Below are 26844 nucleotides of genomic sequence, written 5' to 3'. Positions count from 1 at the left end.
TCTTGAGATCTTCCTTTCTGAATGAGGAGGGATCGATGTGGAGCTCGGTCTCACGTGGTGACTTGGCAGAGGGAAGGGGACATGACAAGGTTTCTGGGCCTGGCATGCCTTGAGTCTGCCCCAAACAAATTTCCTTGCCTGCTCTCTACTGTACTTTACCTGTCATGCCCACAGACTGTCACTTGCAAAGGGCTCAGGCAATGCCAAGCTTTCATTTTAGCAGGGGGGAATCCATGCTTTAGGATAACGAACGCTACTGGTCTGGCCCAGTGCTGTTGGAAGTTATTTAGACTTAATTCTGTATTCTGCACACTGGATCAAGGCCTGCAGCTTAATGCAGCTATACTACTGGATCTACTGAAGATCACTCTGTAGTTTCATCTGTTGTCCTCTAACCCATGGTCTGCGTGCCATCTGACTCAAATCTCCCAAATGGAGGATTTTTCACCATTTTGCTACAACAGATTAGAGCAGCTGATTCCTGAGGCAGCACCTGCTGTTTAATTATAGTTAATAGATTGTTAGCTATAAGCACCACAGTTGCCAGCCTGGGAAAGAAAACTGTGCCAGAAACAAGCTGTTCATGATGCTGGGGAACTGGAGGCTGTTAGAGGACATGAGGCATGTCTGGGTGAGTCTGTTGCACTTCTCTTTGAAGAACAAAGTATTTGAGTAAGTGGGAAATGACCTAAAATGTCCTGCAACTGGACAGGTGCCATGCTACTTTTGGTGACAGTCTGCACCATTAATAAGGTCACAGATATAATGGGATGCCTCTGTGAAAAGCAGGCCCAGCCACAAGTACTGTGCCCCCTGTAATCAGTCAGAAGCTCAGCAACGTCAAGCTGAAGGGGCAGAGGAAGGAAGAGCCCCGAGAAGCACTGAGATGAGCGTGTTAGGCCTTGTTGACTGTGTAACACAAGCCTGTATGAGATGTCTTCTAGAAAATCATTTAGCTTTGATTCAAGAATGGCCAGTGGGGGAGAATCTGCAACTCTTTAAAGCTAGATTACAAGGTTAGTAAAGGTCCACGTTAAAAAGGTGTGCTATGTTTCTAGTCAGGATTTCAGTATGAGGCCACTTGAGCTTATTATGTTTGTGTCAGTGGTAAGAGAAGGCCCTCTTATGAAACACAGGTGTATCTAGACTGTTGTCAAGTCATCTCTTAATCTTCTATTCAGCAGGCTAAAGGAAAGATACGGCCCACTGAAACCAGTGGGTGAACCACTCATCACCTGAATCAGTTATTTCCTAGTCATCAGTGACGACAAATTAGGCAGAGGTCTTTCTGCCTCAATAGTAAAGCACCTATAAATCTAATGAAAGACCTGAGTAGGTAGAAGAGAGGAACACAGACTGGTGCTCTTTCTGAGGATGAGACCAGCAAAGCTCAGCTGTGACAGTGTCCTGGCTTCTGTTTTGCCAAGCAGCATGATGTGGGCTGGCCAGCTGGTGCTATGCATAGCTGTGACTGGCTGCAAGGCATTATTTCCTGTCTGGTGGGCATGAAACGGGGAAGCTGCAGGGTTTTGAATTGTGGAGGTGTGACAGTGAACGTGGGATGTAAAGAAAAGAAACTCTCTTTCCCTGGAAAGAGGGTTGCTTCCATTCTGCGTTTTTTCAGAGCTACTTATCTTCAGATGTAGCTTTCCCTCCACTTTTGCTACTGAGCCTTTCTAAAATAGGCTATAATGTTTGTTTTGGATATTCTTGCAAGGCTTTAGAAATACCCAGAGAGGTATTAGAAATACTCAGAGGTTGTCCTCTGGGGGAAACTCTGACTCCCCTTGTGTATTGCCTGGTCCCCACTTTCCACTCTTTTGTCTTCACTAGTTTTGTTCTTGGCATCTTGAATCCTTGGGTGTCCTAGACACGCAGGCAGGAAAAAACTTAGTAAACAAATGCAGTTCTTCCTTTGTACAAAGGCAGCATTAGGCATATCTAGGCCATCCCGTATAGAATATCTAGTAATTTTGATGAATTGTCTAAATCTGTTCCTGGATCCTACATGAAGATGATTCCACAGTCTAAGTGAAGTTGTCTACAATAATGCTTAACTAACATTACAGTTACGAAATTTTATTGCACTGATTAACTGAAATTTTGCTTATAATAAATTCAGAATTTCATTTTTTTTCAGGTGGAGAAAACTTAAACCATATTCTTTAATTTCAGTTTTTTATGTGTTTAAGATATTTTGCCGTATATTCCTCAAGTCTTTCCTGTGTGAGGAAAAACAAGTATGTTCTTTCTAATTTCTTGTTGTTGATTGTAATTCCTAAACCATCAATGTTACTCATTTTCCTTTAACTAGCTTGCATTTTGGGTAAGCGTGAGGCCTAGAAGAGATTAAAACTCTGCTAAGGTAGAGATGAAATCTGCAATGGTAGAAAAATACCCTAAAAGCAAGTCATACAGGACAGTTCAGTGCACTATAAGATGTCTCATGCTACTCAGTAATGAATAGGGAAAACGTTAAGGATCCTACTATACTTAATCCATATGTCTGTCTCTGCATTCAGCAATCAGTGGTTTAAAAACTTCCTGAACTGGAGGTTGCATCTGCATCATCATGTTTAATAGGCCCTGATGGGCTAATTGGTTGAAAAAGAAGTTAGACAAATTTTATGGTTAATCTTCAAAGCATCTGGTGACACTGAGTTCCTCAATTTACGTGCTATCCACACAAAAAACATATTTCCCACAGCTTGTCTCAGATGTGTTTGCCTGGCAATTTAACCACTGCTCCCTCCCTCCCCGTTAGCTCTTGCATCGTGAGAAATAGCGAATGTTCTCCATGTCCTCCTTATCACTTATGTTTGCACAGACCCGTGGCATGCTTCTTTTCTAGTACCAAATGTGTACTGCTCCTGTAGTCCTAGAATAAGATTGACCTTTTCTAGACAAATTATAACAATTGGTTTGCACTCTGGGCTCCTGTTCAGTCTGTGGTTTGGTCCAAGTCCTGATCCTTTCCTTCAGGGAAGTTAGTCCCCTTTTTGAATAGGTGGATTTTTTTATTCTTTCTCACCTGTATCGTAGGGCTTCACACTTTTCTTTGCATCATGAAAGACACAGTTCAGTAGACACTTATCCTGCAGGTAGGGATCACTGGAATCAGTACTGTGTGTCTTCACCGAGGGCACCAAAACTCTGTATCACAAGATATGTTTAACCAACAGTTTGCTTTGTAGTTCTCTACTTCTACATTTATTTATTTATTTATTTATTTTCAGGAACAAAAAACAGAAGCTTGTCTTCATGAAGCTAGCTAAATTTAATCAATTGATTAGTGCTAGGGAATAAGAGTGCTTCTGGAAGGTTAGGTGGCATCTGGGGATTTGATTGCCTGAACTTTGAGAATTCAGGATTATTGTTTCTGCCAGAGTAGTCTGAGAACCTTTCATCCACTTTGATTGCTGTTTCCACAACAGAAAGTAATAATTAAATGCTCAGCCCCAGTCAAACTAGTCTGCCAGTTCTCGCATCATATGTGGTATTTCACCTGAACAGTTCCATCCAGCTAAACAAATGGGGTGATCACTTAAGGGTCAAATTTTTCACCTTAAAGCTTAAGGAGAAGTGCTGGGAGATGTGATCCCTAAAGGCAAATACAAATCTAATTTTATATATTTTCATTGGAAATTCATGATTTCTTGAAGTCTTAGGGAGGCCGTAATGTTGAAAATTGAGTTAAGTTGCATATGATTCGCTTAAATCCCTGTTTGCTGCCAGGAGCCAGTGCCTTGGAGCTTGAGCTGCTGTTTGGAGAGCTGGATGTTAACCTGCCGCCTTCTGCCAACCTCGGGCTCGGTGTCACAGTGCTGCACCGAGCCACCAGAGGGAGATGGAGGGTAAATTTCTCGGAGGACCTGGGTTTGGCTCTCCAGCGTCTCTGCAACCTTTCCAGGTGCTGCTGTACCCTGAGGATGGCCACCGTTGACCAGAAAGGCACAGGTTTTGCTGCAGGTATTGCATGTGTGCACGCCTGTATGTGCTGGGTAAGGTTATAAAGCTGGATGAGCTAAAATTACTGCAGTTACAAAAGGTATCCAGCACAGGCTATTGCCATCTCTTACCTCTCTTCCTAATGTGGCCTGATTTAATGGCATTGACTGTGATTAAATAACCTTTGGTGCTTTGTAGAAGTGAATTCTTGCAGCTGAAAAAAGCTGCATAGCAGTCATTCAGAGAAGCAAAACAGCTTCTTCTTTCCCCTTTTCCTTCCTGTAAATGGTGTGTGTGTTTTATCACTTGCTCTTACATGCATACTTCTAAAATATCGATTTCAAAAGCTGGAAAGCGGCTGTCTCAGCTCTGTCCCAAATGTTGTAAGGATGGCTCTGCAGGGTTTTAGTGGGACCAAAGTGACCTGCAGGTTTAACTGTTATGGGCTGCTCTGGAGGATGGAAGTGCCAGCATTCTGTACAGGACACTTCATAGACAGTGGTTGGAACAACATGACATATATTTTATGGGATTTTACAAGGTTTTGAAAAGGAGGTTTCTCACTGGGTAGTTCATGAGGGTAATGAAAAAATCACAAGGTCTGCTGTGATTACAGTTTGGAGCAACCAAACCTTTGTCATTTATAGAAGTTGTGACTATTCCTTGCCCCGTTCTATAACTTTCCTGCAGAGAAGTGTCCTGCATGCTCTCTTTAAAATAAAGCAGCAGCTGCTCCTGCCTTTCTGCAATGCCACAAATCTCCTGCTGAAACGGGGTGAGATGCTGCAGTTTCCTGCACAAATTAACCACAGACTTCAGCTGCTGAAGTAATTGCCTGTGGGAAGGGGACAGCATGTAATTTGAGAAAGGATTTTTGCCTTCCCTACTGTGTGTAGTAGAAACCTGCTTGGTACATATGCCTGGTGCTGGGAAATCAGGAGGGCTGGGGAATATGGCTGCACCTGTACTCTGTAAATGTGTCCACATCATCCTTATGCAGGCTTGCTCATTTGTCACTTCTTTCACCTCGGTCATATCTGGAGGGTGCTGCAGTACTAAACCTTTATTCTGAGCTCTTTGTAGTCCCTCAACATTCTGTTTCAGTAATATTACATGTCTGGTTTAATTGAAATAAATGCTATATTTATAAAAATAATGAAAGGGCTTTGTTCCTCCTCCTCATACTACTTATTCTACATATCTGACCTCAGGAAAGTTACTGGGAATCTTCTGTAGAGCACAGCTGGGTGCTGGTGATGATATAAGTAGGGAGATGTGAAAAACATACAGTGGCCCTACCTCTATATTAAGGGTAATATAATTATGTGTAACACAGGAAATCACAGGCCAAATGTTGACCACTGTATCCTATGTAGATTTTGCTGAGATTGGCTTTGATTGTCAGCTGGTGGCCAGAAACGAGCTCTGACTCAGTTGTTCTCTAAGGCCACCCACCTGGTGGTTCAGAGGCACTGGAGTAGGCAGATTGCTTGTGGCTTCAGCAAATGCTCCAGCCAGAGGTCAAGTGAGCAGGAGATGGCATTTCCCTGCCCATGCAAAATGGGTTGTCCTGATCCCATCTTATTGGTAGATTTGGTTTAGCTCAGAAATGAGCTGGCTCCATGCGCTGTGGTATTAAAACTTCATATATAGTTATGCACACCCTCATATCGGAGAAGTCTAAGTATCAGATTTTGATGTTAGTCATGAAAATCAGTTGGGAGGGATAGGTAGGAGGAAGTATTCACAAACTATTACTCCGGGGACTTCTGCTAACAGGCTCAGCAACCCACTGCACTGAATTGGCTGAGAACCCCTGTGGGAGGTGAACTTTGAGGTGCTTGCAGATGGGGCTGGGGTGGCCTTACCTGCTCAAAATATGGCTGTGAGTACAAGTTCTAGCAAGTCCCATGGACACTGGTATTTGCTGCTATGGCCTCTAGGTACTCCGGTGAGAATGACCTTTGTGGGATACAGGAGTGATTTGCTGATCATCAGGAGTAAGGAGGGTGTGGCAGGGGAGGGATTGTTCCATACACAATCTCTCATATGCTTTCTCTGACTCCTGTAAACCACAGAAATCCCAACAGGCTTCTGTCTGGAGGGAGAAAGAGGCAAGGTAAACCTTCAGTCTGACCTATACAGCGGTCCTTATGATGTACTTGGATGGAGAGACAGAGTCAGTGAATCCCTAGAGAGGAAAAGGCAAAGGCCTAGCTGATGCCTCTGAAAAGAGATGTGGTGGTAGGCTTTTTTTTCCTCCTTTGACCCAAATCACTGAAGCCATTTTCAAAGCAGACCAGAAAGGATGGGGTTCCTTACACACCTTCAGGCTTGTTTAGTCACAGATGAGGCCCTTGTGTCTAAGCCACCAGTTTCTGTGCATTGAATCTGCATTGCCTACAGAGGTGACAATAGAACTAACATTTCCTTTGTGACATGACCTTTAAAGTAAGGGGAAGAAATGTCAGCCTTTTTGTAGTCTTTCCGGCTTAGCAGGTGAGATGGACAGGACCGCCAAATTTTGCTGTAGGTGGAGCAAAAGGAGAAATCCTGGAGGCCTGCTTCTATTTGTGTGCTCATCTTCTCCAGGAACGCAGTTGGTCTAGCATGCTGCCCATGCAGCAATGCTGCTGGGCTGAGAAGGAGAGCAAGGTAGGGGTTAAAATGCAGGAAAACTTGTTCTTTGGCTGTCAGGCTGACAGAAAGCTTGTCTTTCTAAGCCACAAGAATTCCACTGTTAAGGAAGTTAGTACCTGAAGCTAGCTTGCAGGAGAGCAAGCCTTGAGATAGTCTTAGTACATCCTAGTTATTAAAGTAGTGTCCTCAGTAAAGAAAGGTTTTGTGGGAGAAGAGCCTTCCTTTTGACCCTCCTTTGCTTGGCCTTGTTTTCACATTCTCCCTCAGTTCTTTTTATAATGTTATAACAAATTTTGATAACTTATGTTGCTGGCCTGGAGCTCAGAAAACTGGAGAAAAAATTGTCAGGAAAGAAAGTATAGTGCCAGTGCTTCCCCCTGCCTGGTCACCGCTCCTTTTCCCTAGCTCTAGCTGCCGGTAGCTCAGGTTGCTCTTGAAATAGAGATTGCTGGGTAGAAGGAGAATTGAGCAGCAAAAAGGCAGGCAGGACCTCAGCATTGCAGGAACTAATATTTTCTGGGAAGGAAAAAAAAAAAGAAATCCCTAAGCAGCTCTGAAAGTCACCACATTACAAGAGGGTGCATTGAAATGTGCTGCTGGTGCCTGAAATCACTCAGTATGTCTTGGCTATGTCAATGGCTTGCACATGGTTGTTTTTTTTCCTTTGAGTAGCAAAAATTGCAGATGATAGATTTTTGGGGTTGGTAGAGTGTTTCAAATCAATTTGTGTTGTCCCAGGTTCCTCAGAGTGCAGTCCTCCAAAATGAATTAAATTGTTTTTGTGCCAGCAAAGGCCGTGTCACGACTTGACTTTCATAGCCAAACTGGAGGGGTAAAATTCTCGCCAGCCTTCTGTTCAGTAGGTACGCAGCACTTTCTTCTGTACTGAAACCTAAACGCAATCACCCAGACTTCTCCAGTTTGCAAAACTGGACCTGAAATAACACATGCCCAGACCTTCTCTCCGAATTTTGCCATAATAGTTTCTGTCAGAAAATTGGATTAGAAGTGAAACAGAGGAGAGCTGTTCATCACCTGCCTGTTTTAATCAGGATTCTACCTGGTGAGAAGTTGTAGTGAGGTTCAGTCAGATTCTTGTTGCTCTGCAGTGATTTTCCTATCTCTACTTCAAACCACCCTCTGTGGTGTTTTTTTTAGAGAAGGAAGAATGTACTGCTCTGCTCCACAGAAGCTACTTATAGCAATGTTCATGGTGCTGGAGGGATGTCAGCTTTCCTAAGCTGTGGGGCAGGGGGTAAGCAGGGATTCAAGATAAGAATAGCACATGAAATCTTAAATTTGACAGGCCTGTCAGAGAGGAAATTACAGCTTGGAGGAGGAAAAGTGGTTGTCTTTTTGAATTTTCTGTAGTAAATATAAAGTCTGGGGGTTTTGGCGGTGAGGAGGCAGTTCCACCAGGAATGTGTAAGGCTTTGTTTGGGACATGCCTGCCACAGCTGTTTTCCATTATAAGAGAGCAAGAGGAGGACTTGGTGACAAGGAACACTCTATGCTGTGGTAGAGCTGGTGTAAAAGGCAGGCTAAAGGTTAGAGGCTGGAAGATGCTGGAAATCGCTTAGACAGCCCAGGTGGTACTTGAATGAGCTTGGCATAGGGTTGCCCTTTCCTCCCCTTCTCCACTGAAACAATAAATTGCTGACCTCACCTGGCAGTAACTGCAGTGCAGTTTCCAGCTGTGCCAGGGGCCGGACTGTTGTCTCTTTATGGTCTGTGTTTAAGAATATTTTGCTTGCTTTTTAAATTATATTTTAAATTCTGTTCTCAGGCCAGCTTGAACGCGTACTGTGGAAGAAATAGTGGTATTTATGGCTGCTATGCTGAGTTTCTGCAAAGATTTACGCCACAGGGAGTGGAGGGCAGAAGGGGGGATGAGAGGTGTGGAGAAGAGCTTTGTAGCTCCGATCTAGAAATGTGCCGGTGCACATACATGCACTATCACAGGCTGTTCAAAGGTCAAGAGTTGTTCTGGCCTCGTCTTTGAGGCAATTCAGTGTGTCACCCCAGTGTTGGAACAAAGCTGTCCAGAAACATTGAGACACCCCTTACCAGCCGGTTGTGCAGAAGAGTCCTACGCAGGGGACAGAAGCTCCGTTTGTCACCACCTGTGTGGCTGCTTCTCTGGAGATCAGCCTGTGGTTGTGCCACCTTCTGTGAGCCATCCTCTCCTCAGCAGACTTGGGCTGACTTAGTCTGTTGGCCAGACCTTCCCCAAGGGAAGAGGAGATGCTTCCAAATAGTGTGAGCGTTAGTGAAGTGGGGCCAGGTATTCCGGTGCTGTGAACACCCAGCAACTAGGCCTGAGTTTCTGAAGTGCCACCCTCGGGCCCAGTCTTTCTGTCCTTAGCACCATGAGATGTTTAAGAAATCCAGCCTTTTATTTCAATGCTTATATGATTGCCAGTCTACATACCTGGCCTTGCATTGTGTGTGTGTAAGATATCGGGATATTTCACTTTACTCATCCTGGTTGCCCTCCTATTTTAAGGGAGGGAGGTGAATGAATTTTTGCTTGTCCTTTAAGTAAGACTCAGCACTGATGATGTCCCACCTTACAGGAATACCAACTTACTAATGAGTTTGGTCTTTGAATTCAGGGCTGTTTGTTTCCCACCTATTCCAGCCTGGGTTGTGCCCAGAATTTTTAAACTCTTTCAGAGTCCTTTCGGATTCTTTCTTAAAGAGCAAATAAATGAGAGTTCATCTCATTTATGAGGGAAATAAGAATGTTAGAACCAAAAGCTGGCCTGTTCCCTGTGGACATGTTATTGTGATAACGGGCAGCTGATGACTAACCCAGGGCAGTGCCAGAAAGCCAGCATGATGACCACCACTCCTACCAGGGCTCTGGTGTTGGCTTCTTACAGTGATATCACGGTGCTAGGAGCTCAGGCCAGGGACAGTCATGGAGCCAAAGAAAATATTTAAGCAAGGGCTGATGAGCACAGACTGCGTCTCTAACGTCATGTGTTTCTTGGAAATTTGAGTGCTAATGGCTTAAGCTTTTTCACTTCTGCTATAACAACAAAGTCAACAGCTCAGACAACCTCCTTCCCTCAATCTTTTCCCCTATCTCTTCTCCTCCAACTTATTTTTTATTTTTTTATTTTTCCTCATGGGCCATGAATAATGATTATTAATCACTTAGAAGGCTTGAAAATAGCAGGGAGGTATGGAAACAAGGATTCAACCTCTCCCATCCAGATAGCATGGGCTGGAACACAGAGAAAGCAACGGGCTTTGTGTCCTTGCTCCTGGCGAAGTCAGGACAAAGATGATATGCTGGTCAAGTTGCCCAAGGAGAGGGTATCAATAAGGCATCGATGAATTTCGGAAGGATAGGCTGATTGTTATTTCTCTGTCTTTGTTCTTTTTGGCCCCTCAGACAGGTTACAGAACTAGAACAGGTCTGGCTCCTGCTTCCCAGTCAGCTGAAATTCCACGGGATGTGGCTTCTCTGCTTTTCCTCTCCAGTCCTCCAGAGATGAGACTTTCATACTCCAAATACAACCACTTCAGAGAGGAGGCACAGGCAGACTTCCCCACACCCATTCTCTCCAAACAAGCAATGTGAGTGCTCCCCCTTTGACCAAGTAGCAATACAAAGTGCATTCCACAGCTTCTTGCTGAAATTCACTGCCATAGGTTTAGCTACCACTTGCCTTCTTTTAATTGCAATTATTCAAAGACATAGCTTTTAGTTCAAGTAGGAGGAGTTCTGGTATTTTATACTAAGTAGAGTCATGGTCAGATTTTAGCCTGCAGTTTTTGGAGGCTTGAAAGACCTTTTTTTTTTTTTTTTCCAAAGCCAAGCTGCTTAATAACCTGTTGCAGCCTATACTTACTAATGGTCTCAGACACAGAGCTATTGCCCCTGTATAGATTTCTTTTTCTTTCCGCTGGCATGCCTTCTTGAGGTTAGTCTTTTAGTCTTGGCAGATAAAGTGCGAGCTCCTTGTTTGCAAGTAGCTGCTTTATACTTTCCACTTTGGCTTTTTATTGCCCAGTTGCTAAGGGGCCTTTATTCCTGTTGTGTTTTCCCTTTATTTTCCATTTGGTTTCGGGTAGTTTCAGAATTTATAGTGTCTTCTCACAATAATAACAGATGTCAGCATGGCTTGTCTTATGTCATCGACTGTGTAGACCAAAACAGGATTGACCACCGTTGAACTGGGCTTCTGCATATGAGCTGGCAGTGCATCCTAAAAGTCCTTTGGGACTTGAAGGTAAAGATGTGATTTTAACGTGAAGAATCTCTTGCTTTCCTCACTGATGAATTGATGGAAGCTGGTGTAGGTGTCATGTAGTGTTCTTTACCTATGGACTTGAAAACATTTCAGAGGAAAGCAGGATTCTTCCCCCTTTTATAGGTGGTTAAAGCAAAGCACACGGTAAAGGTATTCATCAGATCAGATGGTGAACTTGAGAATACAACCCAGCACCTCAGACCATGCCCTCTTCATTAGGTGATGTTGCCTCTATTTTCATTCCATTGCTGTCCAAATCTGACTGCTGGTGTCAGGAGACACAGGGAAAAGTGTGTGCAGTGGCTGGATAGGCATCTTGTTATCCCATGAAACCACAGAGCAGCATCAGCCCTTTGCAGTGTGGCAGAGCCCTTCCTAATGCTGTGACTTCTCTTTTTAATGATGTCTGAGATTACTAAAGTAAAGCAGCTCAACAGCTTTATCTACTTCTTTTCTCTTTTTTTTTTTTCCCTTCTTGGTGAGTATTCAATTTTTTTTCAGCCTGGGAAAGAGAGAAGCTAGTCAATTTGTACTTCTGTTCATTAGCACTGGTTTACCCCTTTGTGCTACTGGGCATCCTAGTAAACTAATGTAATTCTTTTGTAAGGAATTGTTAAAATCAGGGTGAAAAAGGGACCGCAAGAGGTCATCTGGCCCATGTCCCGGCCTCAGGAGAGAACTGACTGTGTGCAATAAATCTGAGAAGTGTTTGTCTTACTGGATTGCTTAAAACCTCTGGCAGGGCTGATTCCTCACTCTCCATTAGCATCTATTCCAGCTAACCTTATTATAATAATATTTTTCCTCACTTCTAACCCGGACCTCCCTTGCTGTGATTTGAGCTTCTTGACCTGTTTACCAAGGGCGTAGATTTTTTTCTTTTCTCTTTACAGAAGCTAATACTCTTCTCACTTTTCTCAGTCCTCTTTCCTATAGACCAGCCAATCCTGATGACTATTGCAGCTACTGATGCCATTTTCCAATGAATATCACAGCTACCCTGTAGCATTTTTATCCAACCCATATTTTTCTGGTTAGTTTTTGAGGTCATGTGAAACAGTGCTAAAGCCCGTAGCAGAGTTAAAGTATGTGGTTTCCTGTGCTTGTCATCTGTCTGTATCATAAAAAGAAATTTAAACACGCTTCAAGTGATTCGTTTGTGACAGATGTGTGCTGGATGTTACTTATCTGATGATTTACCTGGTGGGTGCTTCCAAATGGTTTGTCTGTGTTTGGTTTCTGTTGGAATTGAAGTTGAACTAAGCAAGTCATGCTTCTGAGTCCTCTCTTTCCCTTTTCAAATATGAATACTGTCTTTGCATTCAAAATGTGTGGATGACTCTTCTGTCTTCCAGAAACTTTCCAGTCCTGCACAAGCTGTCAGAGATCACCTGTGATGGCTCTGAAGGTTCTCCTAAATTTCCTAGTATTAATATCATCCAACTAAAAACGATGTATCAAGTCTATTCTGTTCTTCCTGAATTCTATCCTGAGGTTTTCCCATATATTTCTATTAATTATGTCAACTGCCTGATCTATAGTGGTTTTTAATAGATACTGAAGCAAAAAATCATTATGCCTGCTTCATGACATCCAACAAGAGACTTCATTGCCTTGTAGTAAATAAATTCCTCACTGGTTTTCCTTTCTCTGTTATTCTAACAAGGCAAGCTTTGTCATCTTTCTTCTCCATGCTAGTTGTATTTCCCTTTCTGCCATGGCCTCCCTGATTATCTCTGTATACCTGTACTGTTGTTTTATATCTACAGGCTTCTTCTCTGTGGGGAGGGCTGCTGAAGAAGTCATGATTTGGTCTCTTTGTCCATGCAACTTCTACACTAGGGCAGTTTGTGTCTTAGGTACCCTTTCTTTAAGGATTGGAGACTCGTATGAGCTTCTTTCCCATGGGATCTGTCCTCTGAACTCTGTTCATTTAATTCCATGTTCCTTGCAACAGCTTAATCTGTTTTTCTCACTCTTTCTTAAGGCTCCGAGGCTTTATTGCTTGGTCACTCTCAACCAGCTTGCTTTCCTGCTTTGCTGTTTCAGTGTGTTTCAACAAATAGGGAGGACTTCAATCCTCTGTGTGGTTTCTCAAGATCTTGCATCCACAGTGTTTCTCCTCACGTATGGCTGAGGAACTTGTGGAACAGCCCATGCTCTGCGATATTCCTGTCTCTCTAGTCCCTTACTTCCCCTGGAAATTAAAAGTATTTTTATAATGAAAATTGCCATATTTCAGTTTGGCTGGAGTTTTATAACTTGATTTCTAAACAGTTTTCTTATGGCCTGAATTTATACCAGGTGTAAATTACACCTCTGTCAGGTTTTGTTCTTGATTTACCAGCCACATTGAGGAATTTAGATGCTTGCTTTACAAAATCCCTTAGGGAACACAGCAGCAAGGAAAACCCAGAAATGCTGGAGAGGTGAAAATCAGTAAATCAGAGCTAACTTTAAGACTGGCCTGTTTCTGCAGTGAAGTCAAACAGTAAACTGAAGATAGAGCTGGTGGAAATTTCTTGTAAAGACACCATTTTTTTCTCTGGAGTGAAGAAGTCCAAGATGTTAACACTATCATGTCCTGCTCTTTGGCAGAGTGCTCTGATGTGTTGACTTAAGCAATTGTTCTGATCTCATAGACATCCAAGTAATGAAACCCTAATACTTAACACTTCTGTTTCCTAAGCTGAATGTCATAAGTTCTTTGTTTTAATTGATGATGTTTTGCTGATACTTCATTAGTACAAGTATTAGCTTTCAAATAAATTATTGTGCAGAAGTTCTGAACTCCTGAATGGTGCCTCAGCACCACATTCCTGTGCCTCTGTATGTGGTGGACTGTATCAAAATGCACGTCTGTTATGTATTTGTACGGTGCAAATATTGTTTGTTTAATGCATGATCTCAGCATCAGAGAAATATCGGTGAACGTGAGCAGTGAAGAGTCCAGAATCATTAATGATTTAAAAAACAAAAAAAAAAAAACAGCACCACCCTGCTTTCCAACAGTGAAAGGTGCTACAAAAATCGTAGGTATTAGTTGGACTACCCGGAGCTGCGGTGTGGCTGGTGATGCTCACCAATGCTGCCATCTACAGGAAGTTATTCACCATTGCCGACCTTCAGGCACGTTTCACGCTGTTGAACCACCACAGAAATAACTTCATTTTTCTGTACAGAGTTTCAGTCAACTGACTTGCCACATAGCAAACTCAGTGTAGGCATATTATAGGTTCTTATATTTACAAAGGGCTAAGAGGATGATGTTCAAGAGAATACTAAATGTAGGAAATTTGCATGTGTATGTATTGATGCCTGCATAAATCTTATAGAAATATTATAGGAAATCAGGACTCTTCTCACATTTACACCTGTCTGCAGCTTTTCCTTTACACGTCACCTTCCTTTTCCTCCCTTACCTTCCACCTCCTTTCTTTGGCAGCCAACAGGAGCACTTGGTGCGATCCCAGCAAGAACCACTCCAAGTGCTGTCAGCAGGCAGCTAGCACGTAGAGTTCACGTAACATTGCATTTGGGACCAGTTTCAACATCCACCATTTTAATATCTAAATAGTCATGGCACTGAGCCATATCGTGGGGCCTTTCCCACTGCATACAAGAAAGATTCGCATCTTGCCAGGACAAAGCAAGTCTTGCCTGGCATCTTAACCGCCCACAAAAATTAGTCAGACAGTAACTAGTCGAGCATGGCTTCACTCCTGCTTACAACACTTTTTATCTTAAGCAGCTTTGAAAAGTCAAAGAGTTTTCTTTTTATGTGCTGAAAATGTCAAAGAAATGACCTTTGTGACCTTAGCTGTAACTTAGTTAAGGGAGCATCTTACCAGCAGTTTGTTCTGATACTATTTCTACATCTTCTAATCCTACACTACTTGACTTGGTGATGCTTTTAATGATTGGAGGTGAGTTTTGTCTTTTAAGGTGTGAATGAATATGACAGGCATGTACTAGTGCTAACAGATCATGGTGTTTTGCAATGTTTCCTCTCTACACCCAAGTGCTTGCTGAAAGGGTAATCACACTACAAATGTAGCACATTCTGTGGCCTGTCACACACATTGTAGCAGCTTATTTTTATAGTATTATTTTATAATATTTATAGTATTATTTTAGATGTGAGTATCAACCACAGTTGTTTGGGGGTAAAATGAGGCAGGGCTTGGCTGTTGTATGAATAAATGCTATGGCTCTGAAGACAGATGGATGCCAGATTTACCTCTTCTCCTACGAGAACTGTGGGCTATTCAGCAGCTCAAGTATGACTGCGTGGAACTTCAGTTTGCAACCACTGACTGTAATCTGCCAGCTGTAGCAAACCTATGGTGCATAGAGAAAAGAAGGCAAATACACCAACCTAAGTTTGCAGTGAATTGAATATTGTGGTGAAAAGCCAGTTACCATGGGTGGGCAGATGGGAGATGTGGAGTGATCATTTATAGACATCAATTACTGCATAATGCTTTTCTTCAAACAATGAGATTAGCGGGGCTTCAGGATCCTTCAGAAGAACCTTTCCTTGCTCTGCTTGGTACAAGACTCCTGTGTAGTGCAGAGATGCTTGGAGCAGTGTAGAAGCATGTAAAGATGCCACGCTAAATCACAACACTTCTCTCTGACCCTTTTAGGGTCTGTTCTTACATTCTCACTATCTCAAGCCCAGCTCTTTCCAGTCAATGCTGCATTTGGCGAAGGCATCTCAGGTTACCCTTTATCTTATGTCATGACTAGAGCTAAGACACTCCTTGAAAAGTTCCCGTGTGAATATAGCACTGGAGTGAGACCGAAGAAACCTGCTGCTGGCTGTTGTAGTAAGGCCTCAGGTGCTACCTTGTGTTAATGGCTGTGCAAACTTAATGTTTTAGGTCCCTGCAAGCACTAGAAAAAGGGAGATGCTTAGCTATATGAATGGACCTACTTGGTTGGTTATGCGGATGCAGCATAGGCTACATTTAATGACCTTGCAGTCTGGATCAGGCAGAACATATTATGTTCAACCTCTTACCTGAATTTCTTAAAAAAAAAAAAAAGTTTCATTTGGGGATTTTCATAGTGCTACTTCAATTCTTATTTCTGTGCTGACTTCTTTAATTTTTGCTGTCACTTTAGATTTCCACTGAAATATTGGAGTTGCTTGTAAAAAAAAAAAAAAAAAAGTCTTCCACAAGGAATATAGGGCAAAAAATTGCAGCTGACTTTCTGTGTCTCTCCAGGCAGAATCATTCTCCTTTCACAGTTCCCTTATTTTCTGCTAAAGGGATAATATTTCCTCACTTTGATACAGAACTTTGGTGACCAATAATGAGATGTAAAGTGCAGCTCAAATAGTTTTACAACTGGCTTTGCAAAGGTAGCTGACATGGAAGTTCTAAACAGCAACTCTTGCTTGTACAGCGCAGAGAAATGTGATGACTGCTGGTCTGGTAGCTGTAGCAGGGAGTTTAGTTGTGACCAGAAAAGTATTCAGAGTCCAAGAATCACCACCAAAAAAACCCACTGAACTATTTTTATGTTTTCATAACTTTTTATGGTGACATGTTTCTCCTCCTCAGGCAGTGTCAGCCCCTCTGTTCCTGAGGCTGCTGGCCAGCAGGAGGCTTTGGGAACAGGCTCTTTACCCTTGCCATCTCACTAACACAGTACGACCTTAACTATTGTTTCAATTAATACTACCAGGATGCCTTTCATACATTTTTCAGTATTAGTGTTCCTCTTGCAAACCTGTCAGCCATCTCTCCTTAAGCTCACTCCTTCCAGGAAGTCTCTATCCCATAGCACTCTGATGTCTTGACTCGCAATGTCTCTAGATTTTCCTGTATTTACATTATTGGCATGTGTGTTCTCTTTGTCTCTTTTGGAGTAAAGCTCTTGGCAGATGGGCCCTGAGTACTGTAGAATATCTCAAGCACTGGCAAATGCTTAAAGATTGCTATTCTCAGGCTCCTTCCTTCTGTAGTCCCATCTAGATTACTTACAACACTTCTCTTCCTTAAAATATAACTATTTGACAAAATTGACTTTTTTTTTTTTTTTCCCAAGCTCCCAGCCCTGTTTAGCTGCCGTAACCTCACTGGGGTCACAACAATGGAAATGGCTGCACTAGGAATGTCAGGGTTGTAATTCCATGCATGGCACTGGAGCCCTGCCTGGGAAGGAAAGTTCTCCAGTTTATACATGTATAATGCACAATGTTCTACAGTTGTATCTATAACGCACACACGCTCTTTCACTTGGCTGCCTAGGCCCCAAAAGAGTAGCTTTTTTTGATATTTAACCGTAATGCTTTCCTGACCAACCTAAACCTTTTAACCTTTTTCAGTGCTTGAACCCTTATAGCTTTCCCAATAAGCATAACAAGTCATGTATAGAAAACTTAACATAACAAAGTTTGGCTTGCTTTTTGTTGTTAGTTTCATAAGTGTCTTAAAAGAATACAAATCAGAGGCTGAAAGATCACTGGCTTAAACTTAAGTCACACATTTTTATGTCTGTATGACAGATTCTTGCTGGCTTAACTGTTCAGTTCATGTTATAGTTTATCTGGGAAGGGGGAAGAAATAATAAACTGGCCATGTTTAAAAAAAAAAGTTGGGTTGATGAGATATTTTGGGGAGTATTTGCTCTGAACAAGATCTGCCTCTACTACTGTGCAATGCCAGGGAAACTGCATGATGTAAACAAATGTGTACATCTGATGGTCTTTTTTTCTAGGGATTAGGAAGTAATAATGATAATGCTCTTTTACCATGTCAGGCAGCTTAATTAGTGGCAGTGCAGCTTTTTAGTTCTAAACGTCCAATGACTTTTTTCAAAGCAGTGCCTAAAAGTCCTGTGCAACCTCAGACCTGGCTTGGACTGTGATGGTATCTGCAGGGAATGATGGTCTGAACTGGCAAGACAGATAAAGGAAGAGGAAAAAATTTACCATGTGGGCAGAATATGAGCAACTGATGTTGTGGGAGCCACCGAGTGGTGCCTATAGAGTCTGATGGATGGATGTGAAGACAAAGCCCAGGTTTTCTGAAGCATGTCATCGTGAGTCCATAACCACACCCAACCCTTGCAAAGATTTCTTCAGATGTCTTCTCAGTAGGTGTAATCTTAACTACTGTTGTATACATGCTATCCTCCTTGCATCTAGTTTTTGGAGGAGATGAGGGAACCTGCATCTAGATGATATTTTCCTCAGTCATTTCTTACTTATTCTAGATTACCTATACACATTTTCTCTTGTGATAAAGGGTGAGAAGGACTAAGAGTATCTACATAATTTTAGTTTGTGGCTGCTTTCTGTCCAAAAGGTGGGTGAGGAAGTATGAAGAAGTGTATTTGAGACACTGGAAAAGGAAAGTGATTCTGTTTTATGGTCTTAGAAGTAGTGAAGGAAAATGTCATCTTATTATTATTTTCTGTTCACTTTGCATTCTTTTTGCAAAACCACAGAATATCCTCAACAGATTTGGATCTAGTGACTTTGTATTCAATAAACAGTGCTGCCCCAGAGGAATAAAGATGCATGTCTTGGTACTGATATTCATCATAAAATAAACCTGTGTGTCATTTATAAGGCAGTAAATTTACTTTAGGGGCTTCTGCAGTTGTCATTAAGTGTTTAGCTCTACAGGAGCTCAGACAGCTCTGGCAGCTGGGAGAGAAGGATGCTGTAAACTAGGGTAGGAGGGAGAAATCCAGGAGGAGTAAATACATAGAAAGCATTTAAAGCAATTCAGTCAAGCCAAGTTTTCCAGCTGTGGTGGGATGGCTAGGCTACCCCGAAGGACATCCCTCAGAGTTCACATACAGCTGGGCTCTTTGTTTTCCCTTCTATGCCTCTGCACTTCCCTCCTTTCTCCGTCAGGGATGACCACAATGGCAGAATGCAAGAACTGGCCTGCTTGCAACTTCGAGGGGGAGTGCCGGGCTTGCAGCCTGCATTCCTCCTCTTCCTTCTTCCTATAGCCAGGCCCCAAACCTGCTGCAGCTTCCTTTACACTATGTGGACAGAATGAAAGGAAAACTATTCCCCCTGCCCCTTTCATGAACGGAGAAACTGACGAAATGCTAGACTGTGACTTACCCAGGGGGTTACTCAATGCCTTGTTTCACCTAGGTTTTCTTGGCTCTGTTCTTGGAGTCCTACTTGAGTACTGTGCGCATGCAACCTTCTCTGAAAGGAGTGCCTCTTCTGTTAAGGAAAAGAAAAAAAAAGTGTAACACCATGTTGTTGCTATCCCAATAAGGTATTTTTAACCTGTTTTTCACTTCCTCACAAATGTATGTGTCTGATATTTCAGGAATGTCACAGCTTTGCTCTCCCTGGTTTTGCTGGAGGAATTCTTGCAGGGCTGGCAAAAAGGTGGGAGGTAGCTTTCTCAGCACACAGGTCAGACTTCCTTTTGGAGTTGTCCAAATTTAATTTTCTCCCCAAACCCCAACAACATATTAGCTGAGGTTAAAATGGCATCTTCCAGGTTGGAGGAATACTTCATTCCTCCTGACTGCTACTAGATTTGCCAGCACTTTAGGTAACAATATCTTTTAGCAGAAGTGTTATTGTCAAAGCCCCCCAAAAAGCATTCTGGTAAGACTTGTTTTTTCCCCTAGTTGCTTACCTCTATAGCCTGGTCTCTCTCCCCTTTGCTTTAGCTTTAAGTCTGCCACCCAATCTGTTAATTGAGGTAGGCTGATTCAGGAAGGAAAGGGGGTACCAAGCGAGAATACTCTCTAAAAAGAAACGTTAATTTTATTCAAACATCTTATTCCAGCTCCGTGCTACTGTGAAGAATGAACTTCCACATGGCATGAAACTCTGCAGTTTATGTCTGTGAATAGTCCTCTAGTGTTGCTGCGTGGCTCCAATTGGTCACCGATGGATCTTTCTAGTCTACACAGTTCTTATGGCAGGTACCTTCCTCTGGAAAACATGTTTTCTGTTGAAATCTCTGTCTAAATCCAGTCAGTGCCATCTTTATCTCTTTTAGCCTCTACTTTTCTATAACATGTTTCTGCCCCTTTCATGTTGGTAATGCGTTTATATGAACAGGGAGCACATTTAACAGGGAAAAAGCAACAAAACATTGTTGCTGAAAAGTGCCTTTCTTTGAGAAGTACGGTAGATGAGAAGTGTTTTCAGAAAATATTTTGGTGAGAAGAAAAAGCTAAATTCCCCCTCACAGAAGCAGGCACCCACCTTTTTTCCTGGAGACAGGTAAAGGAGTGCACATCTGCGCACTGAACTTCTACATCAGTTGCAGAAACGTTTCTTTATAAACATGGGGCAAACAACTTTTCCTGACCCTTCCTGTGTCCCCCTTGCAACCTCCTGGCTGGTTTTAGAGTAAGTGTTCCAGAAAGAACAGGGAAAGAGGAAGGAGGGAAGGAAGGGAAGAAGGGAGGAAAAGAAGGAAGAAGTAAAGAAGAAAAGAGAGAAGAAGGAAAGAAAACACCCCTAACTCCCCCACCACCAGACTCAAAGAAAGAACCGCCCCAACAGCCCCCCAGAGCCAGGACTCCACCCGCATCCACGGGCTCGGGGCCTGGGCCGCTCCCCCCGGCGTGGGGCGGCCGGGCTCGGGGCTCCTCCCCGGCTGCGAGCAGGAGGAGGCGGAGGAGGAGAAGGAGGAGGAGGAGGGTCGTCTCCAGCGCCTCCTCCCTTGCCCGCCTCCCTCCCCGCCGAGCGCAGCGCCCCGAGCATGGAGCCTGCCTGAGACGCTCCGGCGGCTGCTGCTGCGGCACAACATGGAGGCGGCGCCGCCGCCGCTCCTGCTGCTGCTGCTGCGCCTCCTGGCCGCCTCCCTGCTTCGCTGCCAGCCCGGCCCGGCCGAGGGTGAGTTCTCCTGGGCGCCACGGGGCCCGTGGGGGCGGCGGTGGGGGGGAGCCTCAGCCCCTTTTGTTGTAGGACTTCGCCAAACTTATCCACCCCCCCCCCTTCCCTCCCGGGATGTGGACGGGATGGGGTGAATGGGGTGAGAGGGGGTTTTGGTGGGGGGTACGTGGACGGGATTTGGGGTGAGAGGGGTTTTGGTGTGGGGGTGCTTGTGCCACGGGTTGCTATTCCTGCTCCTAACCCCTCTTTGCTCCCCCTAAAGGCACGTGTGTGGTGGGGAGGGGGGGGGGTTTCTTTCTGCACCCCCTCGGGACACGTCCTTGGGGTCCGAGGGTATTTTCCCTCCGGGGCAGAGGGGGGGAACTATGGTGAACTCGTAGGGTTGCAAAAAAAAAAAAAAAAAAACAAAAAAAAACCCACAGAAGTCGTGCCCCCAGAAAAACCCCAACCTACCCTGCGCCGTGCTTCTTCCGCGGTCCCAGCCGCGGATTTCTGCGGGGTTTGGGGAAGCTGGTGTCGGGTGTCGCTCCCAGGCGGAATCAAACCTCTTGGCACGGCTGCCAAAGGGGGTGGGAGGAGGGCGAGGGCCCCCCCGCAGCCCCCCCGGCTCCGTTTGTCAGGCTGTGGGCGGGCTGGGGGGCTGCCACGCGTGGGCCCCGGCTCCGCCGAGCCCGGTTTGCTTCCCCGTTCCGACCCAGCTTGCTGACCTGGGCACCCAGGTTGCTGGTACCTTGCTCTTTGCAGTGATCCACAACACTGTTTTGAAGTAAAAGTGCTCCCACTTAAAAAATAAAATAAAATAAAATAAACGAAGGCTGCCTTCTGTCAGCAACATTCTTGGGGAAGGGTCTGGGGGTTGTTCCTCTCCTCTCCTTTTTCTCGCTGCTTCAGTCCCGCATTCGTAACATCCTCCGCTGGGAGACTTCTGGCTTCTTGCTGCTGCATCTGGCCCGCCTGGATCCGTCAGCTCCCTTGGATCCATCACCTGAGCGCTTTAGCAAGCTGAAGCCTAATTGTTGCAATTTCCTAGGCAGTTTAGAAAACTCGGCAGCGCGGCCAAGGCTGGCAGAACATCACCTCAGGGCCTTTTTTATGAGGCCACCCACCTTTAGAAACCATCTGTAATTATTAGAACTGTCATTTAGAACAGGAGAACTGACCGTTTTCTGCTGGCATCGTTGCTCGCTGTTTTTAGTTGGAACTGTATGCAGGTGTATGCTGTGCCTTGCTTATTCTGCCATAATTATAGGAAAGAGATGTCCTTTGCATCTCAGACGGAACCTTCTTTATCTATACATATCGCCCTGGTCTTTTAAAAATGTTTCAGAAAACCTGAAGTGTGACTTGTTCCATTCTGAGTATTTCTGTTTGTGTGAAGATGTTCAAGTTCCTACTCGAGTGAATTCAGCTATGTAGCTTTAGGAAGAGGGGAAAAAAAAATAACTTTTAGGGAGTCTTAAATGGAGAGAGAACAGGCTGATAGTGCTCCTTGAGGGTTTCCACCCATTTACTTGTCGGTGTTACGGACTCTAATCGAAAGGAGTATTTTAAAAAGGAGATAAGTTTGCTTTTGGAACTCTTAAGGAAGAAATGTAATGCAGTTCACAGTAAGACTAAGAAATACGTTGTAACTTGAAGGTTGGATTTGATTCACCTCGTATTAGAGCCAGTGATTCTTTTAATATAGTATATATTCTGTATCAACAATCACGTTCCTGAAAAATGTGTGGAAAAACTCCTCTACAAATGTGCTGGTTTTTAGTAATTAGCTGAAGAGTCTTGGTTATAAATCTTAGTGACATTGCTTTTGTTCTGAGTACTTAGTAGGAAGGTATGTGATTCTTTGTTAGGTTGGTCTAGATGGTGCTTTTAAGGACAGCTCATCTGTCCTTTTGGAAAGAGCATGAATGTACTATGAGGGGCTCCCCACGTTTTCAGTTGAGTAGTCTTGGTTATCAGTATGTTCTGTATTTGTAGACTGCAAAATGTCAGAGAGGTGTAATATGTACTGTATTTTCACCTTCCAGACATGTTCATAAAGCTGTGATTCCTCCAAGTTTGAAGAATTACAGCGTGTTTTTCATGCATGTGAGACAGACCAGCTGTAAACAATCTGAAGAGGCTCGTGCTTTCTGTTTCCATTCCTGAGAATCGAAGCAGATGCCTGACTTTAACGGACTTTTACCTCTTGAAATTATTTTGATGTGCTTATATTACAAATATGTAAATAGATCTCTGCAAGGTGGGGGATGTGTTGGAACTTCTCTAGTGTTAAAGCTTCTGCTAAGTTTAGCGTGTTATAATAGATTCTGAATGCTTTGGCCATGAAATAATTTTTGCTGTGGAGTAATGTCCTTGCTCTGTATGTGGTCGTGTCAGGAGTGGTTTTATTTATGTGGCTTGAAATAGTGATAGTCAAGATGTGTGTTATAATGGACTCTGTTTTCACCGAGGTGAGATAAAATGATCATTGCATTTATTGCTTCCTTGAAGGGGGGTTCATTTGCCTGTTGAAGTATTCAGGAACAGGATAACTATAGCAATTACATGTTTGTTGTTTTTCATTTTTTCTGAAAATATTTTAAGTTCTGAATGCTTAATACTGTATAGCAGATGTTTTATGTGTGGCTCTCGAAACCTAAAAGCATTTGAAATAATTCTTGCTAAGAAGTTATCTTAAGCAAAAATTGCTCTTAAACTCACAGGAACTTGGTTAGCTGTTGTTTGTGGTATACTAGAATGCTTGACAAAATTGTGAGACTATATCATAATTTTCTTTAATGGAATGATTATTTGCCTAACATTAAGAAAAGCAAGATAAGGAAAGCTGAACAGAGAAATGTGTGGGTGATTTACAAAAGTTTGAAACCAGGGATGCAGTGTGAAATAAAAAGTGCAGTTGAGCACAGCACTAAGATGGCTTTTAATTCATAGTGCTTTTCTTGAGATAAGCTGAAAGTAATGAAACTTATCACTCTGCTTAAACACAGAACACAGCAAGATAGAACATGTGCTACTTTTATGACGAGGGAATGTGCTACGTAGGAGTCCCTACAACTTCAGAACTGTTTCAGTCAGCCTGTCGCTGGTTTCGGTAGCTATTTTCCTAGTAGCTACTACTAGCATGGTGTGAGGGTTTGTCACAAATTATGGTCGTCAATCCGCTGAACTAGTGAAGAAATGCTGGAACTTCAGACTAACTATGAAATTTAAGTTCATGTTTTCAGAGCGCTGCTGCTTCTCTGTCCAGACACAAAGGTTTCACTCTCTTTTTGGTATGGTGTTTGAATTCATTCGTTAGTTCTGGATGCTTTAAATTTACTCTTGTGGTAGATGTTTACATAATACATATATCAGTTTGACACACAAGGTTAATACTGTAGAAGAGTGAATGTATTTCATCAAAATTTGGCCAGTAATGTAAAGTTGAAAGCAGTTGTCCTCTTTTTGTCAAAGCATAAACAATAATGATAAATCATTCTTCATGATGTTCAGAAATAGCCTTAATGGCAACAGTTCAATTTGTTTAGTTTCATATTAGGTCTGTATTTTTTGTGAACATAGTGTATTGTACGAAAGCAACCTGCCTTGTTGAGGTTGAGAACAATGACTAGGTTTAAATCTATTGTTAGAAAGAAGCTGCGCATTGTAGGTAACTTTTTTCTAAGAAACGCTCTTATTTTTCCCCTTAAATATTTAGCCTAAGAGCTTTTAAACATCCAAAATATTTGACTTTTTTTCAGTACAGAATTTCTTCTGCGAGTTGGTATGGCTGAGAAAAAACACAGTATTAAGAATACTTGAAGGAAATTGTTGTTATTTTTTTGCTTGGGATCTCTGTGAATAGGTATACTCGAATAGGTATCAACCTGATCCTTGAGAGATGAGTGGCAGTGGAATAAGTATCCTCCAAATTTATGGCATAGGCGAGCAGCAGTGCAATTCTACTAAGCACAGTAGAGTTGGCGTTTTGTTTAGAAATTTGAGGCAAGTGGATTGTTTTCCTTTTTCGTTACTTTTTCTGTCAGAATGTGCCCAGCAACACTGCGAGTTCACTTAGGGCATGACCAAGTAATGAGAATATAGGCTGGGGACACTGGCTGGTCAAAGCCCCATGCTGTTGGACACTTGGGACGTTGTGAAGAAGTCAGAGATGTGCCATCTGACAGTGCACATCTGGGACTTCTGAACTAGAAAAACACTTCTGGAGAGCCCTATGCTCATTAAGTTAGGCCGTGGAATGTATCCTAATAGAGTTAAAGGATATTTTGAGCAGTATTTGAGATTGTGGGAGATCAAACTGTTGTTGGTGAGAGGAAGAGAGAAAAGTGGAAGTATGCCCCAGAGGGTATCGTTCAGTACAGTTTTTCGTTAGGAGTTTATGGGCCAACAATTCTTTTGGTTCCTTCTCTCTCTTGGAAAAAAATAGGATGTGGAACTCACCAATGTTTCATCTCTGCGGTTTTTGCTTACTAAAGAATAGATGGAAACTATCTGTCAAGCCACAAACTTCCACTGAGATGTTCCAAGGAGTTTAAGGAATGGGTGATGTATTGGTAAGGGTGCTGAGGGTCCATGTAATAAACAGGATTTTTAATTTAGCTGTTGATTGCTTCGCTCTTACTTGACTTGTGCTTTACCTGCCAGCACAGGCAGATGTAAGGCTGTTGTTTTATATTAATTGTAAATCCATGGGTGACTCTTGCAAGGACAGAAATAAATTCAGACGTTAGGATTTAATTGGTTAGTTTGTTGTGGATAATAAAATGGTTAAAGCAACCAAAACGACTTTTAAACAAACAAATAACTTCTGTGATTGTGCTGCATTAAATTAGCTGAAAGGGGACAGTCTTATATTCAGGCAGGCCTGTTGGGAATAAGAATATATCAAACAATATTTAAAAATATATCATCAGCTACAGGTATTGTTTCATTTCTCACAGGTCAGTGTGCTGACAGCAGATGCAATAGCAAGTTCCCACTGCAGTTGTGAATGGTCTGAGACCATCAAATATTTGTATATGTATTTTAAAGTGCCCCTGCTTAATAATGTAGTTGTTGAATACCATTTGGCACTTTGGGTTTCTGAAGTGCATTAGATAATTCTGAATATTCTGCTAGCATAGCATCTATTATTTATTTTTAATACATAAGGAAATTGAGCTTCCCCAGTGTAATTAATTTGGGGGTTCTGTCCTTTCGTTCATAGAGGACCACCACTGGCCTGAGTTTTGTCTGAGGCAGCTGACTCATGGATTATGTAGCTACATTAGGCTCAGTATTTAATATCTTTTTTTATGGTGATCTCAGAGGTTCTCTGCTGCCCTTTCTTTAGGTTGTCATGAGTTTATGTTGACATTAATTTCAGTGTTGTTGCATTGAATCTGATTCATTAATCTAAACATTTTTTTTTGCAAGTGACTTACTACATACGATAATAAAGGTGTTAAATTAGCCTTGAGGGACTCTAGATACTCAGTCTGCAAGAATAGGTTCGATCTGAAGTAGGAGGTGGCTGCAAGTGAAGACAGAAGCTTGGCCTCTTCTTTCTGTGATGTTTGAGGTGTTTTTTTTTTTCGTTATAATTTAAAAAAAAAAAAAGCCAGAGTGTGAAGGAAACACTGTCTACATAGTGTTTCCAAACCTCTTGGCTGAGGAAGATCGGCTGATTGAGTGGACCTGCTGAGTTAGTTTCTTGTTTTTTGTGTTTGGGGACCAGATAACATCTACAAAATCATGCTGTAGTGATGCTCATTTTCTTTTCTACTCTTCTGTGCTGTTTTAACTAAACCAAAGAGAAAAGGAGTAGAGAATGTGAGAAAATTTGATGGTACAATGCTGCTATAACTTATGAACTTTTGAGATGTCATTTTAGAACTTTGACAGGATGTTGTATTGAGAGTTTGTCTTCAGTCCTGTGCTCCAGGTTTTGAATTGGGCACAAGTTATGCTGAACGGCAGGAATCCACTTAAATCCTTATCAATAACTTCAACGTACCTTCTGTGCAGATTTCAGTTTCACTTGGATTCGATTCATGAATACTTTGTCCAGCACTTGTACTTCTATTGGTTTTCATTTTGCATGAACGCATTCTTTCTGGTTGTTGTTGTTGTTTGTTTGTTCCAAATTAAAACTCTCCTAGC

The 26844-nt window shown here is 42.7% G+C and overlaps 1 protein-coding gene and 1 long non-coding RNA gene across 6 annotated transcripts in view; one reads left to right on the top strand and one right to left on the bottom strand.

Annotated features, from left to right (window-relative positions):
• The first annotated feature begins 551 nt into the window (after positions 1-551).
• Positions 552-26844, top strand: part of LRP5 (LDL receptor related protein 5) — a 170364-nt gene continuing 144071 nt past the window's right edge. Inside the window, exon 1 of one of the 4 annotated variants that reach the window (XM_013185662.3) lies at positions 552-631. Coding sequence is in view for 3 of the 4 variants with exons in the window: in XM_048059683.2 (XP_047915640.2) it covers positions 3705-3969 (265 nt within the window). In the remaining variant the exon portion in view is untranslated. Of the gene's footprint in view, positions 632-3689; positions 3970-19756; positions 19779-20362; positions 20701-26844 lie in introns of those variants that run through there. The other 3 variants (XM_048059683.2, XM_066997956.1, XM_048059682.2) reach the window with 3 other exon arrangements.
• Positions 621-20361, bottom strand: LOC106038852 (uncharacterized). 2 transcript variants are annotated; one of them, XR_007161750.2, is made up of 5 exons: positions 20065-20361; positions 19487-19598; positions 18952-19059; positions 3032-3153; positions 621-1866 (listed from the first exon to the last, which is right to left on the bottom strand). It is a non-coding gene; the product is annotated as an uncharacterized lncRNA (long non-coding RNA). The 2 variants fall into 2 exon arrangements; XR_001208855.3 differs by lacking the exon at positions 19487-19598 and having other exon boundaries at positions 20065-20355.

The sequence above is a fragment of the Anser cygnoides genome, chromosome 5, assembly GCF_040182565.1.
Source record: "Anser cygnoides isolate HZ-2024a breed goose chromosome 5, Taihu_goose_T2T_genome, whole genome shotgun sequence".
Taxonomy (NCBI): domain Eukaryota; kingdom Metazoa; phylum Chordata; class Aves; order Anseriformes; family Anatidae; genus Anser; species Anser cygnoides.
Note: the sequence above shows the minus strand (reverse complement) of the source record. Positions and strands in the feature narration are given on the sequence as shown.